At 34.8% G+C, this 22,484-nt stretch overlaps 1 protein-coding gene across 22 annotated transcripts; it reads right to left on the reverse strand.

Annotated features, from left to right (window-relative positions):
• Positions 1–465: 465 nt before the first annotated feature.
• On the reverse strand, positions 466–21,819 carry LOC105831428 (inositol hexakisphosphate and diphosphoinositol-pentakisphosphate kinase 2). 22 transcript variants are annotated; one of them, XM_036288942.1, is made up of 31 exons: positions 21,620–21,818; positions 21,230–21,369; positions 20,975–21,085; positions 20,798–20,893; positions 18,032–18,229; positions 17,808–17,948; positions 17,640–17,730; positions 17,322–17,476; positions 16,916–17,208; positions 16,331–16,525; positions 16,147–16,233; positions 15,882–16,070; positions 15,646–15,743; positions 14,188–14,325; positions 13,643–13,672; positions 12,704–12,938; positions 11,908–12,343; positions 11,703–11,836; positions 11,494–11,608; positions 11,183–11,422; positions 10,996–11,109; positions 10,601–10,758; positions 10,374–10,519; positions 9,372–9,419; positions 6,235–6,552; positions 4,344–4,652; positions 3,776–4,016; positions 3,252–3,337; positions 3,068–3,179; positions 2,460–2,837; positions 466–2,376 (listed from the first exon to the last, which is right to left on the reverse strand). In XM_036288942.1, the coding sequence occupies exons 3-31, from the start codon at positions 21,005–21,007 to the stop codon at positions 1,929–1,931; spliced, it is 5,262 nt and encodes a 1,753-aa protein (XP_036144835.1). In that variant the 5' UTR covers positions 21,008–21,085; positions 21,230–21,369; positions 21,620–21,818; the 3' UTR covers positions 466–1,928. The 22 variants fall into 22 exon arrangements, with proteins under 22 accessions (XP_036144835.1, XP_036144837.1, XP_036144841.1 ...); XM_036288944.1 differs by lacking the exon at positions 21,230–21,369 and having other exon boundaries at positions 21,630–21,819; XM_036288948.1 differs by having other exon boundaries at positions 14,203–14,325; positions 15,658–15,743; positions 20,975–21,369; positions 21,620–21,819.
• Positions 21,820–22,484: the final 665 nt, after the last annotated feature.

Raw genomic sequence — 22,484 nt, forward strand, 5'->3', positions numbered from 1 at the left:
TATACGCGCTCGTTGTAAGGGTCGGCCTCTCGCCGCGTCAAGTGACACGGCTAATATCTATTTAATTGATTCAGGGATGGAGCGCACCCTTCGCACCACTCTCTCGCTCGCGAACAATATGCTGGCTGTCCCTCGAAAGGACGGAAAAGGCGCGCACGTGTCCGCCTAAATCGCAAATTGACTCTATCGCGTCGGTTTGACGCGAAGCCAATTATAGACAGGAAGGATTATCGAAGGCAATCGCCGTAAAATCGCCGATGAGACGACTACCGAGTTATCCCTGCGACGTTTCACGACGAACCGGATTCCAGCAAGGTATAAACTCTCTTGAGCTTTCGCAATTAAATCATTCGCGCGATTTATTTATCGACGGCATTGAATTTATTTTTTTTCTAATTTTTAAAACTTGAAAAAGAGAGTACGTCAAATCGAAATCAAACTCAAAAATAAATTTCAAATAAACAGTTTTGTCCTGGATTGTTTTATTAAAACATCTGTAACATAGATATATATATATACATACATTTTGTATCTATGACCACGCAGTTTACTATTTTACAAATTGCGATTATTACAACTACTAAGTATTTTCTATATTGTAAAATGAAGCCACACGACGCGATACAGAGAATATTTCTTTGTGCAACTTTATGCGTAATTGTATTGCCTTTATCGGGATATTCTCTTTGGCTCGGATAAAATTCTCCTCTCTTCTCTTTTTATTTATCACTAGCATTAGGAAAATGTAAGGAAAAAATATTGTAATGTAAGGAACGCAATATCTTCGACTATGCAACCGTACGAAGATCTCTAATAGAGATATCCTTTCGTTGTCATTTGATACATATCACCTAGGATGTATACATGTTTTCAGTCACGTCATTCGGTACACTTAAAGAATATCTGGCTATCAATTTAAGAAAGAACTATTCCGATATATCTCAGTTAAAAAGAAGATCAAAATCCCAAAAATATACATTTCTACATCTCTTTCTAAAATGTCTTTAATTATAATCAGATGTACTTTCTTTCTTTGCGCTTCTTCTTTCCTTAGATCTATATATCACCCTTATACCTAATTGAAGCACACAAAATAGCTATGTTCATCTACATAGCGTTTGTACATTTGCAATAATCTCTTTAAGAAAAAGGTCATTTTCTACGCACGGTAACTACGATTCACAGTCAACAGCGATGATCCTAGAAAATACTGCGCGAAATGTCATTTGTCTAAGAATCTTAAAATGATAAGTAACTGGAAAATGTATATTTTCTGTTAATCTATGTCCTAGTGATAAAAATTTTTGATTTTTAATTTTCTTTAAAAACAAAAATTATATGATGTAGATGTAAGTACCTTAAATCAGAATTAAAAATAAAAATCAAAGCGCGCCGCAATGATATGTAAATAAAAGGATTAATTTTTCTTTCGCACTATTATCAGTCGTTGATCTTTTTGTTGTAAAAGATCAATAACATTTTAAGTCGCTCGTTTACTATATCATTTAAACTAATCGTAATTATTCTATCTATATTGATAAAATATATTTTTTAAGTCACAAAGCGATTTAGAGACAGATTTTAATCCCCTTCTAGATATTTCTGAAGCTAAACAAGAATATATCCGTTTTTATTTGATTTAATATCTTATATATACAATATATACTATAAGATTTTGGAAGGAAACGGGCTTTAAAAGATCCGCTATTATAATTCTTTCTAAATTGGTGGTCCTGGTTGGTATACTTTTATCAGCCTTAATGAACAATACGAAGAAAATGTCCTACTTAATACTTGTTGTATCTCACTATTTTTTTCGTACTAAGAAACTATCTCTTCTCTAAAACGCTAGTAGCGTACAACACTACGTCGTAAGAATAGATCTAATATCACGTGAGTGTCTCGAAAAAAAAAAATTTATTCGCGGTCTATTTCTTTTCCTCCTCTTTAACGTCGAAACCCACGGTGACGTTAGAGCTATCCGTGAGACTGCCGGCTAGGGTGAGTATAGGTTCCTCCTGCTGGCTCGTTCTCGAGGAATGCGACGGATCCGCGCTCAATTTCCAACTCTCCAGATCTGCGTCCGACATGGTCGAAAACGAGCTCTGCCTCGAATAAGAGATCGTTTCGGGCTTTGGCACGGTTGGTTTCGGCGTCGTGACGCTTTGTGAGCGCGAAAAGTTCTTTCGCTTCTGAGGACTGATGTATAATCCGCCACTCTTTTTAGAATCCCTCTTCGCTTTTTCCGCGATAGATTTGCCTGAGGAGTCAAATTTCTGAGAGGCAGAGAGTTTTGCCTTGTCTGAAGTACCAGCGTTGTCGGTGTCCTTAATTCGGACGTCACCATGCGATATGTCCATGCTTTCCACCACAAAACTACGCACAAAGCAAATAACGCCGCGATAAATAACAATACTTTATGTATTATATATTTGTGTTGAATCAATTTTTTTGCCTACCGTCCAATCTTTTTGTAGCTGGCGCTTAGCTTCGCGGGATTAACGTCGTCCCTCTGTTCGAATAGCGATTTAACGTCCTGTTTTCTTTGTTCCTCGCTCTGTTTCAAAGTCAAGGTGTGATCCTCGTCCTCGTCGCAAGGAAGATCATCGCCACACACGAGCTTCGTATGCGCGCCGCCGCTGCAGCCAGCTGACTGCATCACTTGCGGTATTTGCGTTATTTTGCGTATCTGACCATCCTCGTTGCTGTAATAATCTGTATATGAGACGCTGCCGCGACTTTCTCGATTTTCTTGATCGAGACGAATACAAAATTCGTTAAAGTCGACGTCCAGGCAAGAGGTCGGGGAGAATTTCGGCGCAATAAAGAGTTGAGCGCTGCGAACGGAGAGGTGTTATTTCTAGTACGATTAATTTAACGTACAGGGTTTAATAAGGTATTAAAGAGAAGTAAAGTGTAAGTAAACCAACAAGGATACTATTACAAAATAGTATATTTAGTAATTTTAGAAATGCTCGTAGCCTAATCAATTAATCATGTTAATTCAACATAAAAGGGGAGGGAACAGAAAATAGATTGAATTTATAAAATGTATCTCAAGACTCACCTCTCGTTGCTGATTAAACTTATAGACATACTGCATTCGCCTGTCGACGTTGGCGCAGGTGACGATGGCTCGGAGGATAGAAAAGACTGCGGCTCGCTACTCCATCCTGTACCTGCGTGATGCATAAAAGATTATTTAAATAAAATCGATATCGCAATCGCAGTTAGATAGAACAGATACGCACTGTTCGGGCTAGTAGGTGATGGTAAATTTCTAATGTCGCACGTTTCTGCTTCACCAAGGGGCTTGTACTGTATCGGCGTGATATACCTGTATGAGGTAATATGATAAAGTGGACTGGAGCTCAAGCAATTGTAATTCGCGTTTCTAATCATTTCATTTCAATGCTGGAGAAAAATTGAAATAGATTTAATAAAAATATTTAAAGAATTTATCCATTAGACATAATACTTATTTCAAATAGTATTCTTTACAGATACATCTTTTCAATATTTTTATCATTTTTCTATTTCAATTAACAAAACTGTTTTCTCCAACACTGATCAAATTATAAAATGATACATACAAACGTTAAATAATTATTAAAAGATCTAAGAGAGTTATAACACACACTAATCGGAATAAATTTAGGAGCGACCTTACTCGAAATACACTGGGGGGAAGCAAAATTTGTTTTGGCACAAAGAGAAGTGAAAGAAAATAACTCAAGATACTCACGGGCGTGCTTTATGTGATTTCTTACGGTACCTGATAGCTTCCGTGTCGGAAGAGTGGTACTCGCGACTGATTCCCGCGTGGACGAGGGGCGGATTGAGCGACTCGTGTGTCGATCCGGCCGGCGATGACTTAGGAGGCGACGAGGCCGGGGTTCTGTACAACGGCGCCGTAGTCATCATATCCAAAAATGAGTCCAGTTGACGTAACGACAGCGCGTTGTGCAGAGTTTCTAAGGGCCTGATGGGCGGCACCCCACCGAAGCCTTCTATCGCTACAGAATGAACGTATCAATTAGAATAATTCTTCATTATTTTAACTCGTTCATTCTTATCCGGGTTATCTTAAATCGCGATTTTCAAAAATTCTACTGTTATTTATCTGAATTGTCAGATTACGCGTCAGATTATCGAAAGAAAGAATGTAGATAAATTCAGATAAAAGTCAATACATTTTAATAATTGTTGATGAGAGCCTGATTACCCGAAATTATCTTGCTAAACGTAAAGCGTAAAAACGTAAAGAATTAATAAAAATTAGTTCACACATTATTATCACTGTTTATATCATTATTAATTAAATAATAATACGGATTACTTGCCTGCAACCGCGGATGCGTGAGGTGGTACCATGTCCTTTAGGTTCGGCGCGCTTGAGGAGCCGCTTATCACGGCAGTGCTGAATAGGCTGTTGGCCGAGCCAGTGAGCTTCTTGCTGACGTTGTAGCCCAACAGCTTGAAATAACTCATCTGTCCGGAGATACTGTGACGGTGGCGCCTTGCTGTGCAGGTAGGATCAGGTTGAATGATCCGCGATCGCGTGTCTAGGGGTGGAGAAGAGGAATGAGGCTTGGACAAATAGGGGTGTCTGGACGGGCCAGGGAGTGGAAACTCAGACGCTGATAGACACTCTGGACAATGAATGATAATTAGTCTCATGGATCGGTAATTGATGGTAGTGATAACGCTATGAATGTCGTAAATGTTATATATAAATAGTAACGTTTTTATTAAATGTCAGCAGAGATGGGCTGTGAAGCTCAGATTCTATCACGACAGACTCGTGCTCGTGCTCGTGCTTGTGCTCGTGCCCGTGCTTGCGTTTGTGCTCACGCGAGAAAAGGGACATTAATAATAATAATAATAATCAAAAGAGACGACAGAACGATAACGAGCAAAGCAAATCGGTGAGCATAGGACTAGTCCCACATTAATTATTACGTTAATTATCAACCGATCATCTACCTTCTTCTAAAAATGAATTTAAAGGAAGGCAGAGAATCAGCCAATAGAATCGATTAGTGAGAATAATTCATATTGGGAAATAAAAACTAGTGTTGTCTTCCTTGGAAAAAAAAATATCAAGCTAATTAAACAATCAACGGAACGTTATAATATATACCGATAAGAAATTAAATTTTACGAATAGTTTGTTGCGCTAATTGTATTACAGTAAGCAGTCTCCCGATTATCCCCCTTTCTTTTATAATTTTTTAACTCTCCGTTAAGTAGGTAATATCTTTGTCAGTAAATAAGACACTATAACTCCAATACAAATCCAGCATACGGTGACGAGAAAACGCGGTGATTCACGCGGGATCAATTTCATATTGATCTCGTGAATCGAAAAGTTTCCCAGCAACTGACATCGGAATTGTAGAAACTCCAGAGTAGCGTATGTGAAAGAAGTAACCCTGTCGCGTCCGGTTTGCGTGTCAATGCCAATAAGAGTTTACAAGAGATTTTAATGAGAGAAAAAAAAGAAACGTTACATCTGAAACGTTACTTACCAATTTAAGAATGAAGGCAATCTCGATCCTCACCGGATGGTAACGTTACTTAACTAGCTATCACACAGTAGAAAATTTTTGCATTTGTGTTAAAAATGATCCTTCTTAAAATTTTTGTGTTGAATGTTTAACATACCCGAATGTTAATTTAACATAATATAATGTTAACGTAATATGATTAATTGATAAATCAAGACGGTAGACAGAAATTAATTAAATATGGCCGTTTAAATATTTTGTGTTAAATTGATATTCAAGATTTCTCAGTGTTAAACTAATACAATTTATGAGTAAATAAACAAAAATAATGTAGCTTTGAAAGATTAATTCCAAAATAAATGAACAAAAAAATTATATATATATATATATATATATATATATATATATATATATCTCAACATATTATAAGTTAATTTTACTGAAGAAATGTTTTCACAATCTGTTTACAAATTGTGCCGAGGTGCTATTTTTTGTGTTAATTAATTTTGTACATACAAAATATTTGCTATTTTCTAACATATTCATCTTATGTTAAACACAAAAATTTGAGTGGACCATTTGGGACATGCAATAAATGTTAGATTTGACACAAATTTTTCAACAATATAGTAAAATTCTCATTGACATTGATACTAAGACTGAATCAGGCTCTTCTTTCTACACATCAGTCCGCGTTGCATCAGTCGCTAACCCCTGAACTCACCGCAGAGTTCGACAGTTGAGAGCAGGGTCACTTCGGAGCACGATCGTTCATACTTTCTGCGACGGCTACGATGCCCGGTGACAGTTGTTGTCCGCTCTGGCAGGCCGCTGACAGACGTCGCGAACGACGGATCGGGCAACGAGCAAGGGTTGGCGGATAGCTGTCTATCATTGCACGCATTACGAAGTGAGCACGAGGAAGCGAAGCTCTCGTCCGGCGAAACCGGCAACTCTGGCGAGCTGTGCGACTGCAGCAGCGTCGCCGGTTTATTCCACATGCGTTCTTTATCGCGAGGTTCCTCCGGAGTTGGCTCCGTGGCTGATAGCGAGTTGCGTTGCGTTGCGTTGCGTTGCGTTGCATTACGACGTGGTGCGGTGCGATGCATTGCATTGCGTTGCAGTGCGGTGTGATGCAATGCGTGGGGAAGATAGGCGAAATGCGCAGGCATCCAGGTTTGATAGCATTATCAGAAGGGGAAGACGGCGGGTACGGTGCAGCATCGAAATGACGGTGTGATGAGAGGGAGGGAGGAGAAAAGAAAACAAAAGAGAGTAAGAGCCGATTAAAAAATCCACTTGCGAAAGAAACGGAAGGGACGAATCTTTGGTCCGTTGCCTCACGAGAAGGAAATTAAACATTATTACTAGTAAGAGTATAAAGAATGACGGTATTTTGCGATACGTTTTTTCGCGACATACGTTTTGTTTTCGCGCTTTCTCATGTTACCGAAATATGAATAATTAACAAATTACATATATATATATATATATATATATATATACACACACACATTTATTATATACAGTGATTTCATGTAATTCAAAGTTCATATTTAAATTAGAAAATTTCGAATAATTCAGATTCCAATCACAGAGATTCGAAATGTATCTTAACTGATTCGATTCGTATTCGATCGAATAGTTGTACATACACATACATATATAGTACAATATAAATATTATATTATATATAGGAAACTTGATAATCTTGTGTTATTAATATTAACAATATTTTTTTAAGCTGGGAAAAATTACGAGCACTAAATTTTAAAGATTCGTCATCGAGGAAGAAATAAAGTAAATTAAGGATAGAGTATACCTTCGACCCTCTGCGCATAGTTTAGTAATGTCGGATTCACGAGTACGCACACCACACAACAACCGTGGCACACGATAGCCATGCAACCAGTAAGCCAACCAAACCACACAACTTTTTACATACATACATACACACACACACACACACACACACACGTATGTATGTATGTATGTATGTATGTATGTATGTATGTATGTAATATGTATAAACAGCTTCGTACATTGACGTTTGTATGATGCCGAAGCTCGAACGGCATTAGTATATGATCATAATGATACGATGGAAAGATGCGCTGCTTCTCTTAGTCCTTTTGACTATCATTATTAATTATGTACGAGTGATGAAGAAGAACGAATGAAGATGTTACATGCGAATTGCTTGTTCGAAGGTAAGACCTTCAATGTGATCAATGAGAATGACAAGGCAATGAAAAATGAAAATGACGATGACGTTGAATCAACGTGAAACAAAATGTGAATACAAAAAGGGATATAAATGATTGATGGAGCAATATTATAATATTAAAAAAATTCGATGATACTTTGACAATGAACATAAGCAATAAAGATATGACAGATGCATATGAGGTTCCTTGAAACAAGGCTCGATGAAGATGAAACGACTTCCGTGGGAATGATAATCTCAGGATCGAGGGTTTGGGTGGGCAACTGAATGGACCACACTACGGTGTGCGCGATGTGATTCAGACAGTCGCCGATACTTGATTAGTTGGCTTCCACGCGCACAACTATCGCTGAGCAAAGAGTTATTTCAACTGGAATCACCTCCTACCCTGGTATTGGCAAAATACACATCTCTCGGCTGTATTACATGAAACAAGACACATTAAACTTTTCCGGATAGATCACCCCACCCGGATAGGTCAACCAGACCGTATCTCGTCCGGTGTTCTAAGAAATCCAACCATTAAAAAAAAAAAGAAAACGAAAAGACGCACCAATTCGTCTATACAGTACGTGCGGTTCATAAAACTGATTAAAGTAAAAATAATGTAACCAATAAATATACAGATTCCAAGTCGCAACGTATCGTGAACAATTAACTAAAAAAATATATGCAAAATTATAACAAAATTACAGTTTATCAAGGAAGGGATGAGACTAAATCATACTAGACTATACTAGTATACTAGATTATACTGTACTATGAAGTATAGGATGTAGGAAATGAGAGTCGGCGAAGATTACTTTAATCAGCACTTCGTAGTTGACAATATGCATAAGCGCATTCCAACAACTATGCACATTCTAGTTGCAATGAAAATAAAGACCCGCAATATAGTCTGCTTTAAAACTCGAGAATTGCATTGTTTGATATAGTAGTGTTTACTCAAATTATATTTTAATAATCCTATTTCCGAATTTTCCAAGAATTTTATTCAAAATTCCAGATAGATTACAGAATTTTTCATTGCAACCTTAGAATAAAATTTTATCATCTATTAATCACATACGATAAAAAAAACACTTAAGTTTTAAATATTAAAAATTTAAAAAGTGTTTAAAAAATAATATGAACTAAATATGACATGTAATCTATCCGCAAAACGTAGACCTAGCTTAATGAAAGTATAGAATTACAATTACAATTACAATTTAGAATGATATATTGTCTTCTGTTGTTACTGATATTTTAATAAAAATTCGCGAGTTACACGAGAATATACATGAATGCATGTGCATGTGTATGTTATATTTTTTACAAATCGATTTTGCATTATCAAGAAAAAGTAATGAAACAGACTATTTTTTTCTGCTAGTACATACACTGCATGAGATTTTATTAAAATTGCGTAACATCGATCAATAGAATTATTTCATTGCAACATGTGCATAAAAGTTTTTTATGGATACAAAAAGAAAAATACATTTCGTAGTCCAACAAAGAAAAAAAATATAAACTGTTCTACTCGATCGGCAAAAATAAGCATACGTAAAGTATCACTCGTAAATTTACGTATGCATTATATATCTTTGAAGAATGATTCTGTAAAAAAATGGTAACCGGTAAAAACATACCTTCGTTGTTGACCGCGTCCAAGCTCTGATACTGCAGCTTGTCCGCAGCTACAAAAAGAGAACAGTAGGACACAAAAGGGAGCATTGTGGCGAGACATTCCACCATCAATTCAATTGCTAGTAATTAGCTCCTAAAAACTCTAATACCTCGTGCCTTTAACGTAAGATGTTAACGTAAGACACATAATACATATTAAACGTAATGATACATTTACGCGTACTCTTGTGAAACAATATATTCTTCGAAGATAAGGACATCCTTGTAGCATACCATCATTATTGCGTACGTCTCATCTATTCACTTACATACATTTTGTAAAAATTATGTAAGTTTATTTCTGCTCTTATTTAAATGACAAATATAGAAACTACAAATTTAATAGCGCAACTTTATCTCGGAATTTAAAGATAAATGCAGTAATATTTCATTAGAACCTTTTGTAAATATCATAAATATTTCTAACTTCGTATTGTAAAAATTGTGCAATAATTTATATTGAATTATTGACTTATTCAAATTAAAATATCGAATACCGAACACGATTTAAATCTTGAAATATTTTTCGTTAATCACTACTTGTGCAAGGAAAATAGGATTTATCATGATAATATATAATTTTATGGTGTGGAGCTAATATATAATTTAGGAGGAAGGAATACGAGAGACATTTATATATAGCATACTAAAAATATCATTAACTATTAAGATAGTGTGTAAATATATAAAGAAAACAATAAAATAAATAATAATTATAATATTATAATCATGCACACACAAACTATTAAATGTGTTAAGGATACCGTATACATCTTACATATACATTTCGTATATTCGTGTGTATGTACGCAAATGCGCGCACATATACAGCGAACATAAATCAGCTTGTTAATATTATACGATTCAGTCAAATATCGCTTGTTTTATTGGCGACATCCTTCACACTTACTTTATCATAAATCTGCTCACCGATATGAATAATTTGCACATTAAGGCGCACTTACCTTTCTCGGGCTTCTCTTGCCGCTGATGATCGTAGCTTCGCGCGCGCGGTTCTATGATCCCTGCTTCTTTGCTTCGCCGCTGTCGTTGACTCGCCGCCAATTGACTGCTAAGTCTAGCAGCTTCGTGTCCGGCCACGGTTCTGGCACTGTGCATCGTAATACAAGATAAAACTTAATTTTGCATCGAAAAACACTCGATCAAATCAAATACAAAGGAAGTAGCAGACCTGATAGGAATCGGTGCCGAACTCTGTAAGAAACCACTATCATACGGTTCATCCATCATATTCGGATCTAGATCCATCATATCGATCCCACGACTGGTCGTTGGACTGTCCAACATAGAGTCTACAGTATCCGTTTCCATTAATGGCGGAGGCGTATCCTAAAAACAAATTTTTCTTTATTGTATTACATAACTATTTAACAATATTTATACATATTATTTATTAATATATAATTATACATATAATTACTTACATATAAAACAACTATAACTATGTTATAATTATTAATTTAATTATATATATAAAATAATCATATGTAATTATTTAAACTGAGAACAAAATATTAAGATTAGTCAAAAATTTAATTATACGTTTAATAAGCGAACTGTACTCACAGCTTGCGCCGTGGGATTTATCTGATCATCTTCGATAATACCCAATTCTGCATCTTCCTCCTCTATTCGGGTACTACATTGTGAACTAGTATCCTGGCCAGAACCGCTCTCCCCCTTAAAGAAAATCAATAAAATTTATTTTTTTGTTATTATGTTAGTATGTTAAATGAATAATTTAAAATCTTACCACGTTGTGACTGCTCTCGTTGCGCGAATGTGGTCTGAAGCCAGGACCAGGCGGAAGATTCTTCTGCACGCAACAATTAACACCAGGACTAAAATGCAACTCGACGTGAAAACGCTCTTCGCTGCTTGGATCCTTGGTCGGGTCCTCGTATAACATAACAACAATTTGCGACATGTAATTCAACTCTGAGACCATACTGACGTATTCCATCGCGCGCCGCCACTGTTCGTCCTTCACCACCTACGGATCGATACATCAGAAATTAGAAAATAAGGCAGCTTTTTTTCTACAACGTTAATGTATTTACTTACATCGAGTAAACCACCGTAACGCAACACGGTTAACAAGGAATGTACATGACTCTCGCTTGTGAAGTACAGTCTCGTACGCACATGGCGGCCGGGACTTGAGACACCATGGGAATATCTATGAATCATTAATGATTATTGTACAGTTACTAAAAAAAATCTCGAACTGTTAGAGATGAAAACTCTTTATAAATATGACTTGATTTTTATACCTAGGGTTGAGCCTATTGACAGTTTCTTCAGATTCCTCGATATTTCGTTGCAGATCAGCACGTATTTTTTTCAGCAAAGGTGTGCATATACCCTGACCGATAGTCAGCTTTTCTTGCACCGTCAAACCGTATTCCTGTACATATTTATGTATAATATAATTCACACGTAGAAAAATAAAATTGGCAACAAAAAGAAAAATTATACCTGAGGAATTACTATATCTGCTAAAGATTTAGCGTACGTGTACAATTCTTCTGCGTGTTCAAATTGCAACGTATGATTGTTGTGCTGCAGGTCGTACTTTATGCAATCGTAAATGTCAGGAATTTTAGATATGTCGAAACGCTTATTTTTCGTGCAGAAATCCTTTTCTATCTTTCCCCAGCGTCGTCCCATTAGTTCCCACGTTTCACCGTGATAAAGTATTGTGTCCTTCGTCTTCGGATCTTCTTTCTTAATTCGCACAATATCCAGAAGTTTTTGGATGAGAGCGTGAATGTGTTGGCAACATCGAACTGGATTCTTGACAAAATCTAAAGCGGCATTAATGCTCAACGCATTTCCCGGATTGATCTGTTCCCGATCTTCCCGAGTAAATTCTCTGTCCTGTTGCAATAGCTCGTGCAAACGTGTTTTTACCCTGTAATTATAAAATTCCCAAATAAATTTTTTTTGTTTTATATAAATTTAATTTACAAATAAAATAATAATTTATTTGAATCCTTATAATGTAATTGTTTTGTTAGTAATCAGTTGTTAGTAATCAGTGTTTAAAAAAATACGACATTCTTTATTATTTTAATATAAATAATTTAATATATATAAATAATATTTTTCAAAATAAACTTTTAACTTATAATTTAATTTTAACGCAACTAAGTTTTTTGTTTATGCAACTTTTAACTGAATTAATTTTATAAAGCGCATTAACTATATTTGAAAAAAAATTAACTTATTCAAAATCCTGTAATTTAGGTATTTAAGATGAAGATCTACTCACATATTCTGATACTTGCTACTATCACAGTCGTTGTCCAGTAGGCCATTGGTATTCGCGCTTTTCACCATTTGCACCAAAATAGGCGTCAGTTCTCCCTCCAGTGCAAGCAACCCTTTCGCGAAAGCTGCTGCAGTCATTTGAACGCGTCCCTCGTCACTAGCGTAGATTTTCAAGTCATGGCGAAACGTGGAGTGTAGACGTAACAAACCCAATCCTTGTGCACCTGCGTATTCACCTATGTTTACACAAGGGGGAATGATATCAACACAACGACGGGATTTCCTCGAGACACAGCTATTATAATCATAGAACAACGACAACGGAACAATTTAGATATTACTCCAAAATAAAACAGTTGTCGAGATGATCTATGCTCTAGTATCGAGATCATCGTAATGTCGTAAAGATGTATTAATCGAGATTAATTATATTAATTAACATATCTTATTGTAACACGCGGACCAAGTACCGTAAGTTTTTCATGTCTCTAAATGTTTTAGAGTTACCTTAAAACTCCTCTGTGTTGATATTTTAATGGAAATTTATATTTCGAAGAAAACATATTGTACAAAGAAATACGTGCATAATACCTTATATATTAAAAAGAAATACTATAACAAATTACATTTATATAACGTGTTGGTAGTGCCGTTAAAAATAAAATTAACGGAAATATACATTAGCATAGAAAAAGCATGTGGCGAGAGGTCAGTGTGGTGTATGCTAAAACCATGCTATTCTCAAGTTACCAATAACTATTCGTCTGCGCTCAATCGAGTATTGGCAACTTGAGAACTCGTTCAAATAAAAAGATATAAAATGTGCAAGTGTACTCTTACGGTTAACGCCGTCGTACCGTATAACATCGCTATTTCTAAAAGCAGTAATACTATCTACAGAGAACTATGGAATAAGCGTGGATCGTAAATAAAAGGTTACCGTGGCTTGGTAACATCTCTGATTCTTCCTCTGAAATAACATTTGAGATAAATTATCTTATATGTGACTCAGGAGAGTATCAATATACTACATCTCACTATTAACTAACAGTTAAGATATGGTTGCCAATGGTTGTTAATGCCACAGTGGTTGCTGGCAATTACTCTTGCACAAATTTACAATATTAATTACTAACTTTTACATCTCTCATGGTACAATGTATACTAATATAAATCATGTAAGAATATCCAATCAAATTTCAATACGTCAAGCTGTTCAATAGTTTCACAATTTGTACAATATAGCATTTTCAAGATAATAATTCATACCGAAAGCCTGAAGAGTTTCATAGTTTATATATATATATATATATATATATATATATATATATATATATATATATATATATATATATATACACACACACAATTAATAAACCCAGATCAGGTTTAGCTGATAGAGGAAAATTATTATAGAAACGATCTTCGATACTGTGTAGGAACTTAAAAGCGAGCATGGCAAGCATATGAACATAAGATACGAACCACTAAGGTGTCTACCTTGACCACCAGGGTACATGCAGCGGAATATGCGTCCCAACTCTTCCGCCTGAATACGTCCAGCCGGTGTCAGTTCCCCACCCCATTTCAATATCAAAACGAGAGAGGGTTCCCCTAATCGATCTAAAAAAGAAAAAGTAAAGAAGTATGCGTATTTCTTAATATGCAATTTTTTTTTAATGTCTTAAATATATTATATATATCTACATTGAGAGAAAAATGTTTGTAACTATAATTACATAATAATTATAATTAGAAGCTCCATCTTTATAATTATTACTTCTATAATATTAATAATAATAACCTTAAGAGTTTATAGTTGAATTAACTCTGAAACAATTTTACTATAAATTACGATAATTTGAGATATTAATACAATAAAGATATGGTACAAATAAAATAAATTTATATACAGTAAATTACTGTTATAATAAATATCACTTTTTTTAAATTTACTGTTTACGTAGTAACAACAGGGCTGGGAACTAACGAGTTACTTGTAACGAAGTTAATTACAGTTACTTTTTTTGGTAACTAATAACTTAACTTCGTTACTTTTCTCCATCTGTAACTGTAACTTAACGCAGTTATATTTTTTTGGTAACTAATAACTATTTTGATAGTTACTTTAACAGTTACTTTTTTTTAGAACATGCGCTAAAATTTTTAATCAACAACCGGAAAAAGTCGAGTCTACACAAGAGGAATTGTATCAATTCTTAAAATCAAATAATTCCAGTATTAATATGCTAAATAATTATACTGCAATTAAGAAACTTTTTATTAAATATAACACCGGCATTCCACAGTTCTGCATCTGTGGAATATATGTTTAGTATCGGTGGCTCTATAATGACGCCACAAAGAGGTTTTTTACGATGATATATATTTGAATATCAAATTCTATAAAATTAAATTCTATAAAAATTTTGTAAAAAAAAAATATGAATCAATGTATGACAGCCAATGTATCGTTATATTTCATTTAACTCTGATAACAGTAATATACGATTTAGAGTTTTACCTTTACAAAGTTCTCATTTAGTGTATATAAAATAACTTGTTAAAGCACATAATTAAGCACATAATATACAACAGTTAGTAAAGCATAAAATGTAAGATTCTTATTTCTTATATTTAAAATGTACAATTATTTAAGAAAAAAGTAACGACTCGTTATTTTTTTAGTAACTGTAACGAGTTATTTTTCAAAATCGATAACTTGTAACTGTAATTAGTTACCTTTTCAATAAAAAAACTGTAACTGTAACTAGTTACTTTTACAAAGTAACTTTCTCAACCCTGAGTAACAATAATTATAATTTGCATAATTAAAATAACTATATATTATAATTAAATTATGGTAATTGTAACTGTTTTTTCTCAATGTATATAAGATATATTGCTACATAGATAAAATAGTAAAAAGCAAACGAAGCATACTAAGATCACTACCGTCGTCGGAAGAACTCCCCCGCGGCCGTCCTCGCGGTTGATATTTTAATTGGACTTTACGATTTATGCCAGAGAAATGTCCATACCTGCAGTATAGAATTGATAATTATTTTAAATTTATTATTATAAATTTATCGCAATTAACTCAGCTGTAGTATTCGTGCAATATGTGATTAATTTAATACATTAAAATATTGCACTATTTTTTGCTCATTGCAACGCACATTTCTAAAACACTCTTAAGTTGTTCCAGTTTCCCTTGTTTTTCTTCCAACTCGGGTCCCGCCGCACGATGCTGTATTTCCGTTAGTAGACTACGCGCTGTATCAAGAATCTCTTGCAACTGTTTAGGACGCTTTAGTTTCACATGACCATGCTTGTAACCATCGTACTTTGCAAATATCTCAAAAAATCTGCGAAAACATTATATATATTTTAATTTGCAGTGTTCTTGGATAAAAGAAAATATATAATATCTTGTTTACTTACTTGGGATGACGTACTTCTACTTTCATCTTCTGTTTTGGGGTTCTATCGCCATGTCTAATAACTGCTACAACGCAGCGCAATTCCATCCTAGATAAACAAGTTGAAATTCAATAGTTGTAAAAAATACTTCAGTATTGTATTAAGAATATAATATAGTTAAATTGTCACTTGCGGATAGACTAACATTTTGCCGAACGTAGTTGGCACAATAGGAGGATCATCCAATTGAAAGGGAACACTCCACGGAATGTGTAATGTGGGTGCCAGTTCCCTGAGTATCATATTCCCTAAAATCTTAGCACAGTCATCATAATACTTGTTTGAGTTCTTTACAAAACTAAATCCATTCACATCGCACACGAATGACTGACCGTTTGCTCTGTAATCAAAACCATGTTCGCCGGTATTATACTTGACTTTCAGCTATTTATATAAGACCGCGACACATTAATGCCCGTGTCAATATCTGTTTTCCGACTGAAGTCAGTTTAGCGTGTTACAATAGAAATCAAAGCTATTGAATGTAACGCGATATACGCTCTAAAATAACATTGATAACCACGTCGGCAATTGTATTACATTGGCATGTAATGTACTACGTCTCAAGTAATGTTCTACAAAGCCATTCAAAAGAGATTTTTTGTAAGAAATGCTTCTTTTTTTCAATGGACACGACAATAACACTGTTCATAATAAGATTACTGAAAAAGTAGATTTAATTTCTTATAACTGTACGGATTGCGTTGTACGAGTACGTACAATTACGTACCTTAGTAAATCAAAGCCACACACCGTTTGCTTGAAGGCCAAACATACTTTTCTACTTATAAGTTTTTCGGCATTGTTCAATATCACCGGATAACGAATTTCCTTGCCCTCCGAATCTCTTTCGACTTTGCCGTCGAGAGCAGGACTCTTCCTTGCCTCGGCGTGAGCGTAATCAGGTCCCACGGTATAGACTTTAACGTCAGTGCCATCAGTAGGCATAAAATCTTCATAGATATAAGAACCACTCTTGCGAACGCGAGATTCTGGAGAATATACGCTACTGCGACTACCTATCTGTGTAACAAATAAATATTTATTTTTAATTTTTTTTTTATTTAGGAAAAACATTTATTTCCTAAATTTTATACAAAGACTCATACTAATTTCAAGAAAGAAAATATATATACTTTTCTAAATAATCTTTGACTCCCTCCGCCAGCAGAAGTGGGATAGTAAATATAGATATTATGATCTTCAGCGGATACTGGTTTTTCTACAAATGGCTTATTGAATGTAATACCGTTCACTTCCACGTGATCTTCCGACTCCACCAATTCATGCTCTAAAATGCAGTTTATATGTCTTTATATGTCAAGATTAAAGATATAAATAACACATGAATGTTTTCGTAATTAAGTAAGTTATAGTTATTTGATCTCAAAATCGCGATGAGCTAAATACTTACGATGCATTTTTGAATAATGCAAATAACTTTTATAACTCACGTTTCGGATCTGGCGAATCTCTATCGAGAACGGCATACCGTGGAATTTCGATACCTTCGTTCTCTAGTATAGCATAAACTCTTCTCCGGTCCTACGTTAATTTGTATTAATACATAGCTATATATGTAATAAAAAATTAATATTTTGTAATGTTAAAGACTTATATACCTGAATATCATACTGCATCGGAAGATGATTAATGATGAACGGTTTACGTAAATTTGCATAGTTTATAGCTTTATCAAGGGGAAAGCCTTTACTGTGGAAACTTATCAAACAGTCGACTACAGGCCAATTTTCTACAGGTTCCTGTAAAGGAATAAATGCAGAAAAAAATTTATAAATTTTATAATATAAAAAAATAGAGCATATTTTCATAATATAAGTATTACCTTTAATATAACTTCTTCTGGAAAAACAATAATTTTTATATACTCGAATTCCTCGAGTCTCGTCAAAATCTCTTTCATCGGTTTACTCTGTGATTTCTTCGCCATCGCGCATATCCCAACCAGAACTTGCTTTCCCTCTCCTTCCACATCACTCCCACCCATATAAGCATCATCTTGGGTACCTTCTGATAATTCGGGCTAGAAAATAAAATAAACGATAAGCAACAGCTCTATTCAAAAGAGTATATCGTGTACACAGGTCATATCTTAGCCAGCAATACTAATAAATAGAAAATAATTAATAAACACTTGAATAAAATTTGAACATGTATAATACAAAATTAAATTCACTACCCACACACATTTTTCTTTTGAAAAATCAGTGATAAAGTGGAAGAATGGTTACACAGCCTGATTTTTATACGATTTAATTTCTAAAAATAAATGTGACTTCTAAATTCGGCTATATAACAAGCAGTGATGAAGATCGTAAAATCTTCAAGCTAAATAGTGCTCACCCAGTATGCCTTTAGGCAGGATAGAAATCTAGGCTTGTCGTCAGCAGGACAATTTTCATCGCGAACTCTTGTAAGATTACTCATTATACTCTTTAGTTTGATCTTTTGATAAGTAAGTTTACGTCGATCACATATGTTATCGCCTACATAGAAAGGTAATACGTATCAAGCAACAAAGCGTGAAATATGTGGAATTGAAAAATGAAAAGTCACGTTATTTTTAAAATTCAGATGAGTTTTTTATTTATCTTTAAATGTTGATATTTATTCACCATTATTCTTTTTTAATCATTCCATTTTACCATTACTATTTCACTACGATATAGAATCAATAAGAAATGCAATGCCAGTCATGCAGTAACAAGCAAACCAATGTATGAATGTTTGTTAATCACTGCAATAAAATGTTTAGAGTTAAGATTTGTGAAATTAATGTGGCGAAAACAAAGATTAGCTGTAGAAATATAATAGAATCTATCTTTATTTCCTATTATTTATAACAATTCAAGTAAACGACTAGAAAAAGTATTTGCAATAACAAATTTTATATGATTAGTTATCACTTATCAGAAAAACTATGTTTGATTGGAAAATATAAATCTTTTTATCGTTATATATAAATATTTAATTTCTTTTTGATAATTAATTGCAACTACGATAACCACGAAATATATAAAATACAAGTATGTACACAATACTTGATAATAAATAACGTATCTTTAATCGCATTCTAATTACAGTATCATAATATGTATTTTGTTAACCTCATGCATACACACACACACACGCACACACAATTTTACCTTGGAAATAAAAATCATTATTACGTGTCTTCAAGAATTAATAATTCCATATATTCTGTTGTATCTTCTTTTGATAATAAGCAATGATTGAAGTGATGGTGTTCCGGTATCAATCACTCAAAAAGTACGATTACATTTAAGATATCAAGATATAAAAAGATAAAGGAAGAATTATCAGTTCTATTCTCAATTCACCGTCGAACATTATCGTTGTAACTTAGAATTCAGATATAATCTCAGCAATATGTTCATACACCTTCAAAACGATATAAAGATATAACATATGTTAAATTGTCAATCAATTTAAATTTTAATAATGCCTATTTTTTGCCTCAATTGTGTTTCGTACACTGTTAAAGTAACGCATACCATCTGAATCAAACTAGAACTCGCAGGCAGTTACCATAATGTTATCAGGCACAGTTAGAAGCAATTTATAATTCGGTCAATATTAGCACTGCTATAATTGGCTGACGATGGGTGTTAACAAATGTGATTTCAACGGCAAACGAGACGATTAAGTGTCTTGCGTTGTACATGCATCGTTAGAAAATCTTACGCTAACTGCTGTGGTATGTGCGTACCGTTCGTGCCCGAATAATGTGTTTTATAATGACATAAATCCCTATCTGACTAAACATCGTGGAAGAATGCAGAACTTGTCCTATTCTTCTACTGATCACATACATTCGTACTCCACTACATAGAAATATTCACCAATATATATCGCAAATACTCGCACTGATCAGTTTGATTTTTTAGACTGATATTATATAACAAGGGTATAGCTTTTGACTAGGTATTACTAGCAATTAACCAACCAGCAAGAGTTTCAATATCTACTTAACAATTTTACATAATGTATGTACTGTTTACATAATTCTTTACATTTTTATTCATTGCAAAAGACAAGTATATTATAAATTATAAAATAGACAGCATGTATTTTTAAATATGTGAGAAAACAACTACATATCAAAGATATATATAGATTTCTAACCTCTGACGAAACGTACACTATCTCTTTTTAAATAGCTCTATGTGCGAACACTTGTCACTCTTATTACATAAATACAAGATGGAAATAGAGGAACACTGCTGTTTCATTAATCTCAAACAGATTAGTTTCTGGGATAGTAATTAATTGTCATGGAGAATATAGCTCTCTCTGTTCCCATCACGCTACTTCTCTCCATTTCTGTGATACCTCATCAGATACAAATTGGTCAGACACAATTAACAAATTAGATGCACGATCGAGAAAGATCATTCACATGACATTCATAACAAAACAAAAATATTAGAAAAGGTAAAACATTATTTTACATTTATAAAAACTTGATATAATCTGGTTAGGAAGCTGAAGGATAAATTTCAAAACTGTACACCATGCAGTTTTAATTGCTTGGTTTCCAATGACAGCAAAGATATCCCAAACAACTTACTCGTTGTGACGAACGATAGATCGACGAAATAACAGACGGCTGTACTGTATTTATGTCGCCTATGTAGAACATCGGTCTGGTTGCATTCCTGAGACCCTACGAACAAAATCTCAGTTAGGTGCTGAGTTCAATCAAACAAAGATTTCATCTCTAAATGACTGAGAAAAGGGTGTTTACTTGGTAACCATGTTCCAATTCAGTGTAAGACATGTCAGATCCAGTTTCATTGATAAAAACAAACACCTGTTTCACGTGTTTATGTCAGAAAATGTCACCCAGGTGCTGAAACTAATCATGTTATTTCGTATCAATGGCATTAATTTTAATTACACAATCGTTAAAATACATGAACAAGAGGGCAAGAGAAATATTATTTGAGAAACATGTAAGTTAAGTAAAGCTAAGCAAACTGTTTGGCCATTTCAATCTTACAGGCTTCCTTCTCTCACACAAATTCCAGGCGAGTGTTTGCTCTCTCCAATTTACACAACGGTATTTGTGAGAGTAAATTCCTTTCTTTATAGGGCGTCCGCTAATCGACGGCGCTCCGTGTGCGTTGTTTTTCCAGTGAGCTGTAAAGAAAATCAAATGTTTGCGGGGAGAGCCGAGACGTGTAACGTTTGCATGCCCACCGAGATAACCGCGTTCGTAGCCAGCCGTCTGTAGACTAATCGCAAATAGCGGCGTCAGTTGCTGCGTATTTGCCACCGACGATTTAATCCAGCTACGTACGCAGCGGTGTCGGCGGAGTGCGGCGTCATACACCATGTAAATTCGCCGGCGGATTGCGCGCGGACGGCACGCGAATCGTGCGATACTCACCGCAACTTACCGTACACTACGAAAGCGCGACTCGCGACGACGGTGATCGCACGTGACTCGCGACGTGACAGGATCGAGGGTCGCGGCCGTTTAAATTCGCGTCTCTCTGTCTTCCTGTTGACGTCGCACGGCGCAGCATGTGACGATGCAGCGATGCCCACGAAATCGAATCTCGACGACGGTGTTGAATTGAACGCGGGAGCATGCGCATGCGCCACCTACTCTCAACGCTAGATGGTGCGAAAGAAGAAACGTTTGTGGCAGCCCTTGCGATTTATTCCCCATTTTTAGTTATTTTCTAGTTTCTTTATTTATTTGTTATCAAACTAATTTCAAGCAATTTATGTTTCTTAGATACTAAAAAAAAGGAATGTTGTTTATTAAAAAAAGAAATTATTTATTCTTTTGTAAGCTTGATATTAGTAAACACGTATAACTTTACAAAGTCTATTTATTTCATAAGTATAAGATAAATTAGGGAAATCATTCCCATAACTGGTGACCCCGACGTGATAGAAAAGACAAGCCTGTCAAAGAATCGTGTTTACGTTTTGGCTCTCCTGACGATTGTCGTGCACGAAATTTGAAATCTTTCTTCGAGATGCCTGTTGAACGTTCTCCTGTGTCTTCTCCTGGGACATCGACTGAACAACCTCAAGAACATCTGCTTCTGGAAACGAAGGATCAACATGATGTTAACCGGACTCTCTTTTCTGATCAACATTCATCAGCTATACGAGGTGACACCCAAGAAATTCACTCGAATGAATTCCGTCTTTTGAAATTGCCATCTTTTTGGCATAAACAACCGAAACTTTGGTTTGCTCAATTGGAAAGTGAATTTTTAATATATAGAATTCGTTCT

Source organism: Monomorium pharaonis, chromosome 6, assembly GCF_013373865.1.
Source record: "Monomorium pharaonis isolate MP-MQ-018 chromosome 6, ASM1337386v2, whole genome shotgun sequence".
NCBI lineage: Eukaryota > Metazoa > Arthropoda > Insecta > Hymenoptera > Formicidae > Monomorium > Monomorium pharaonis.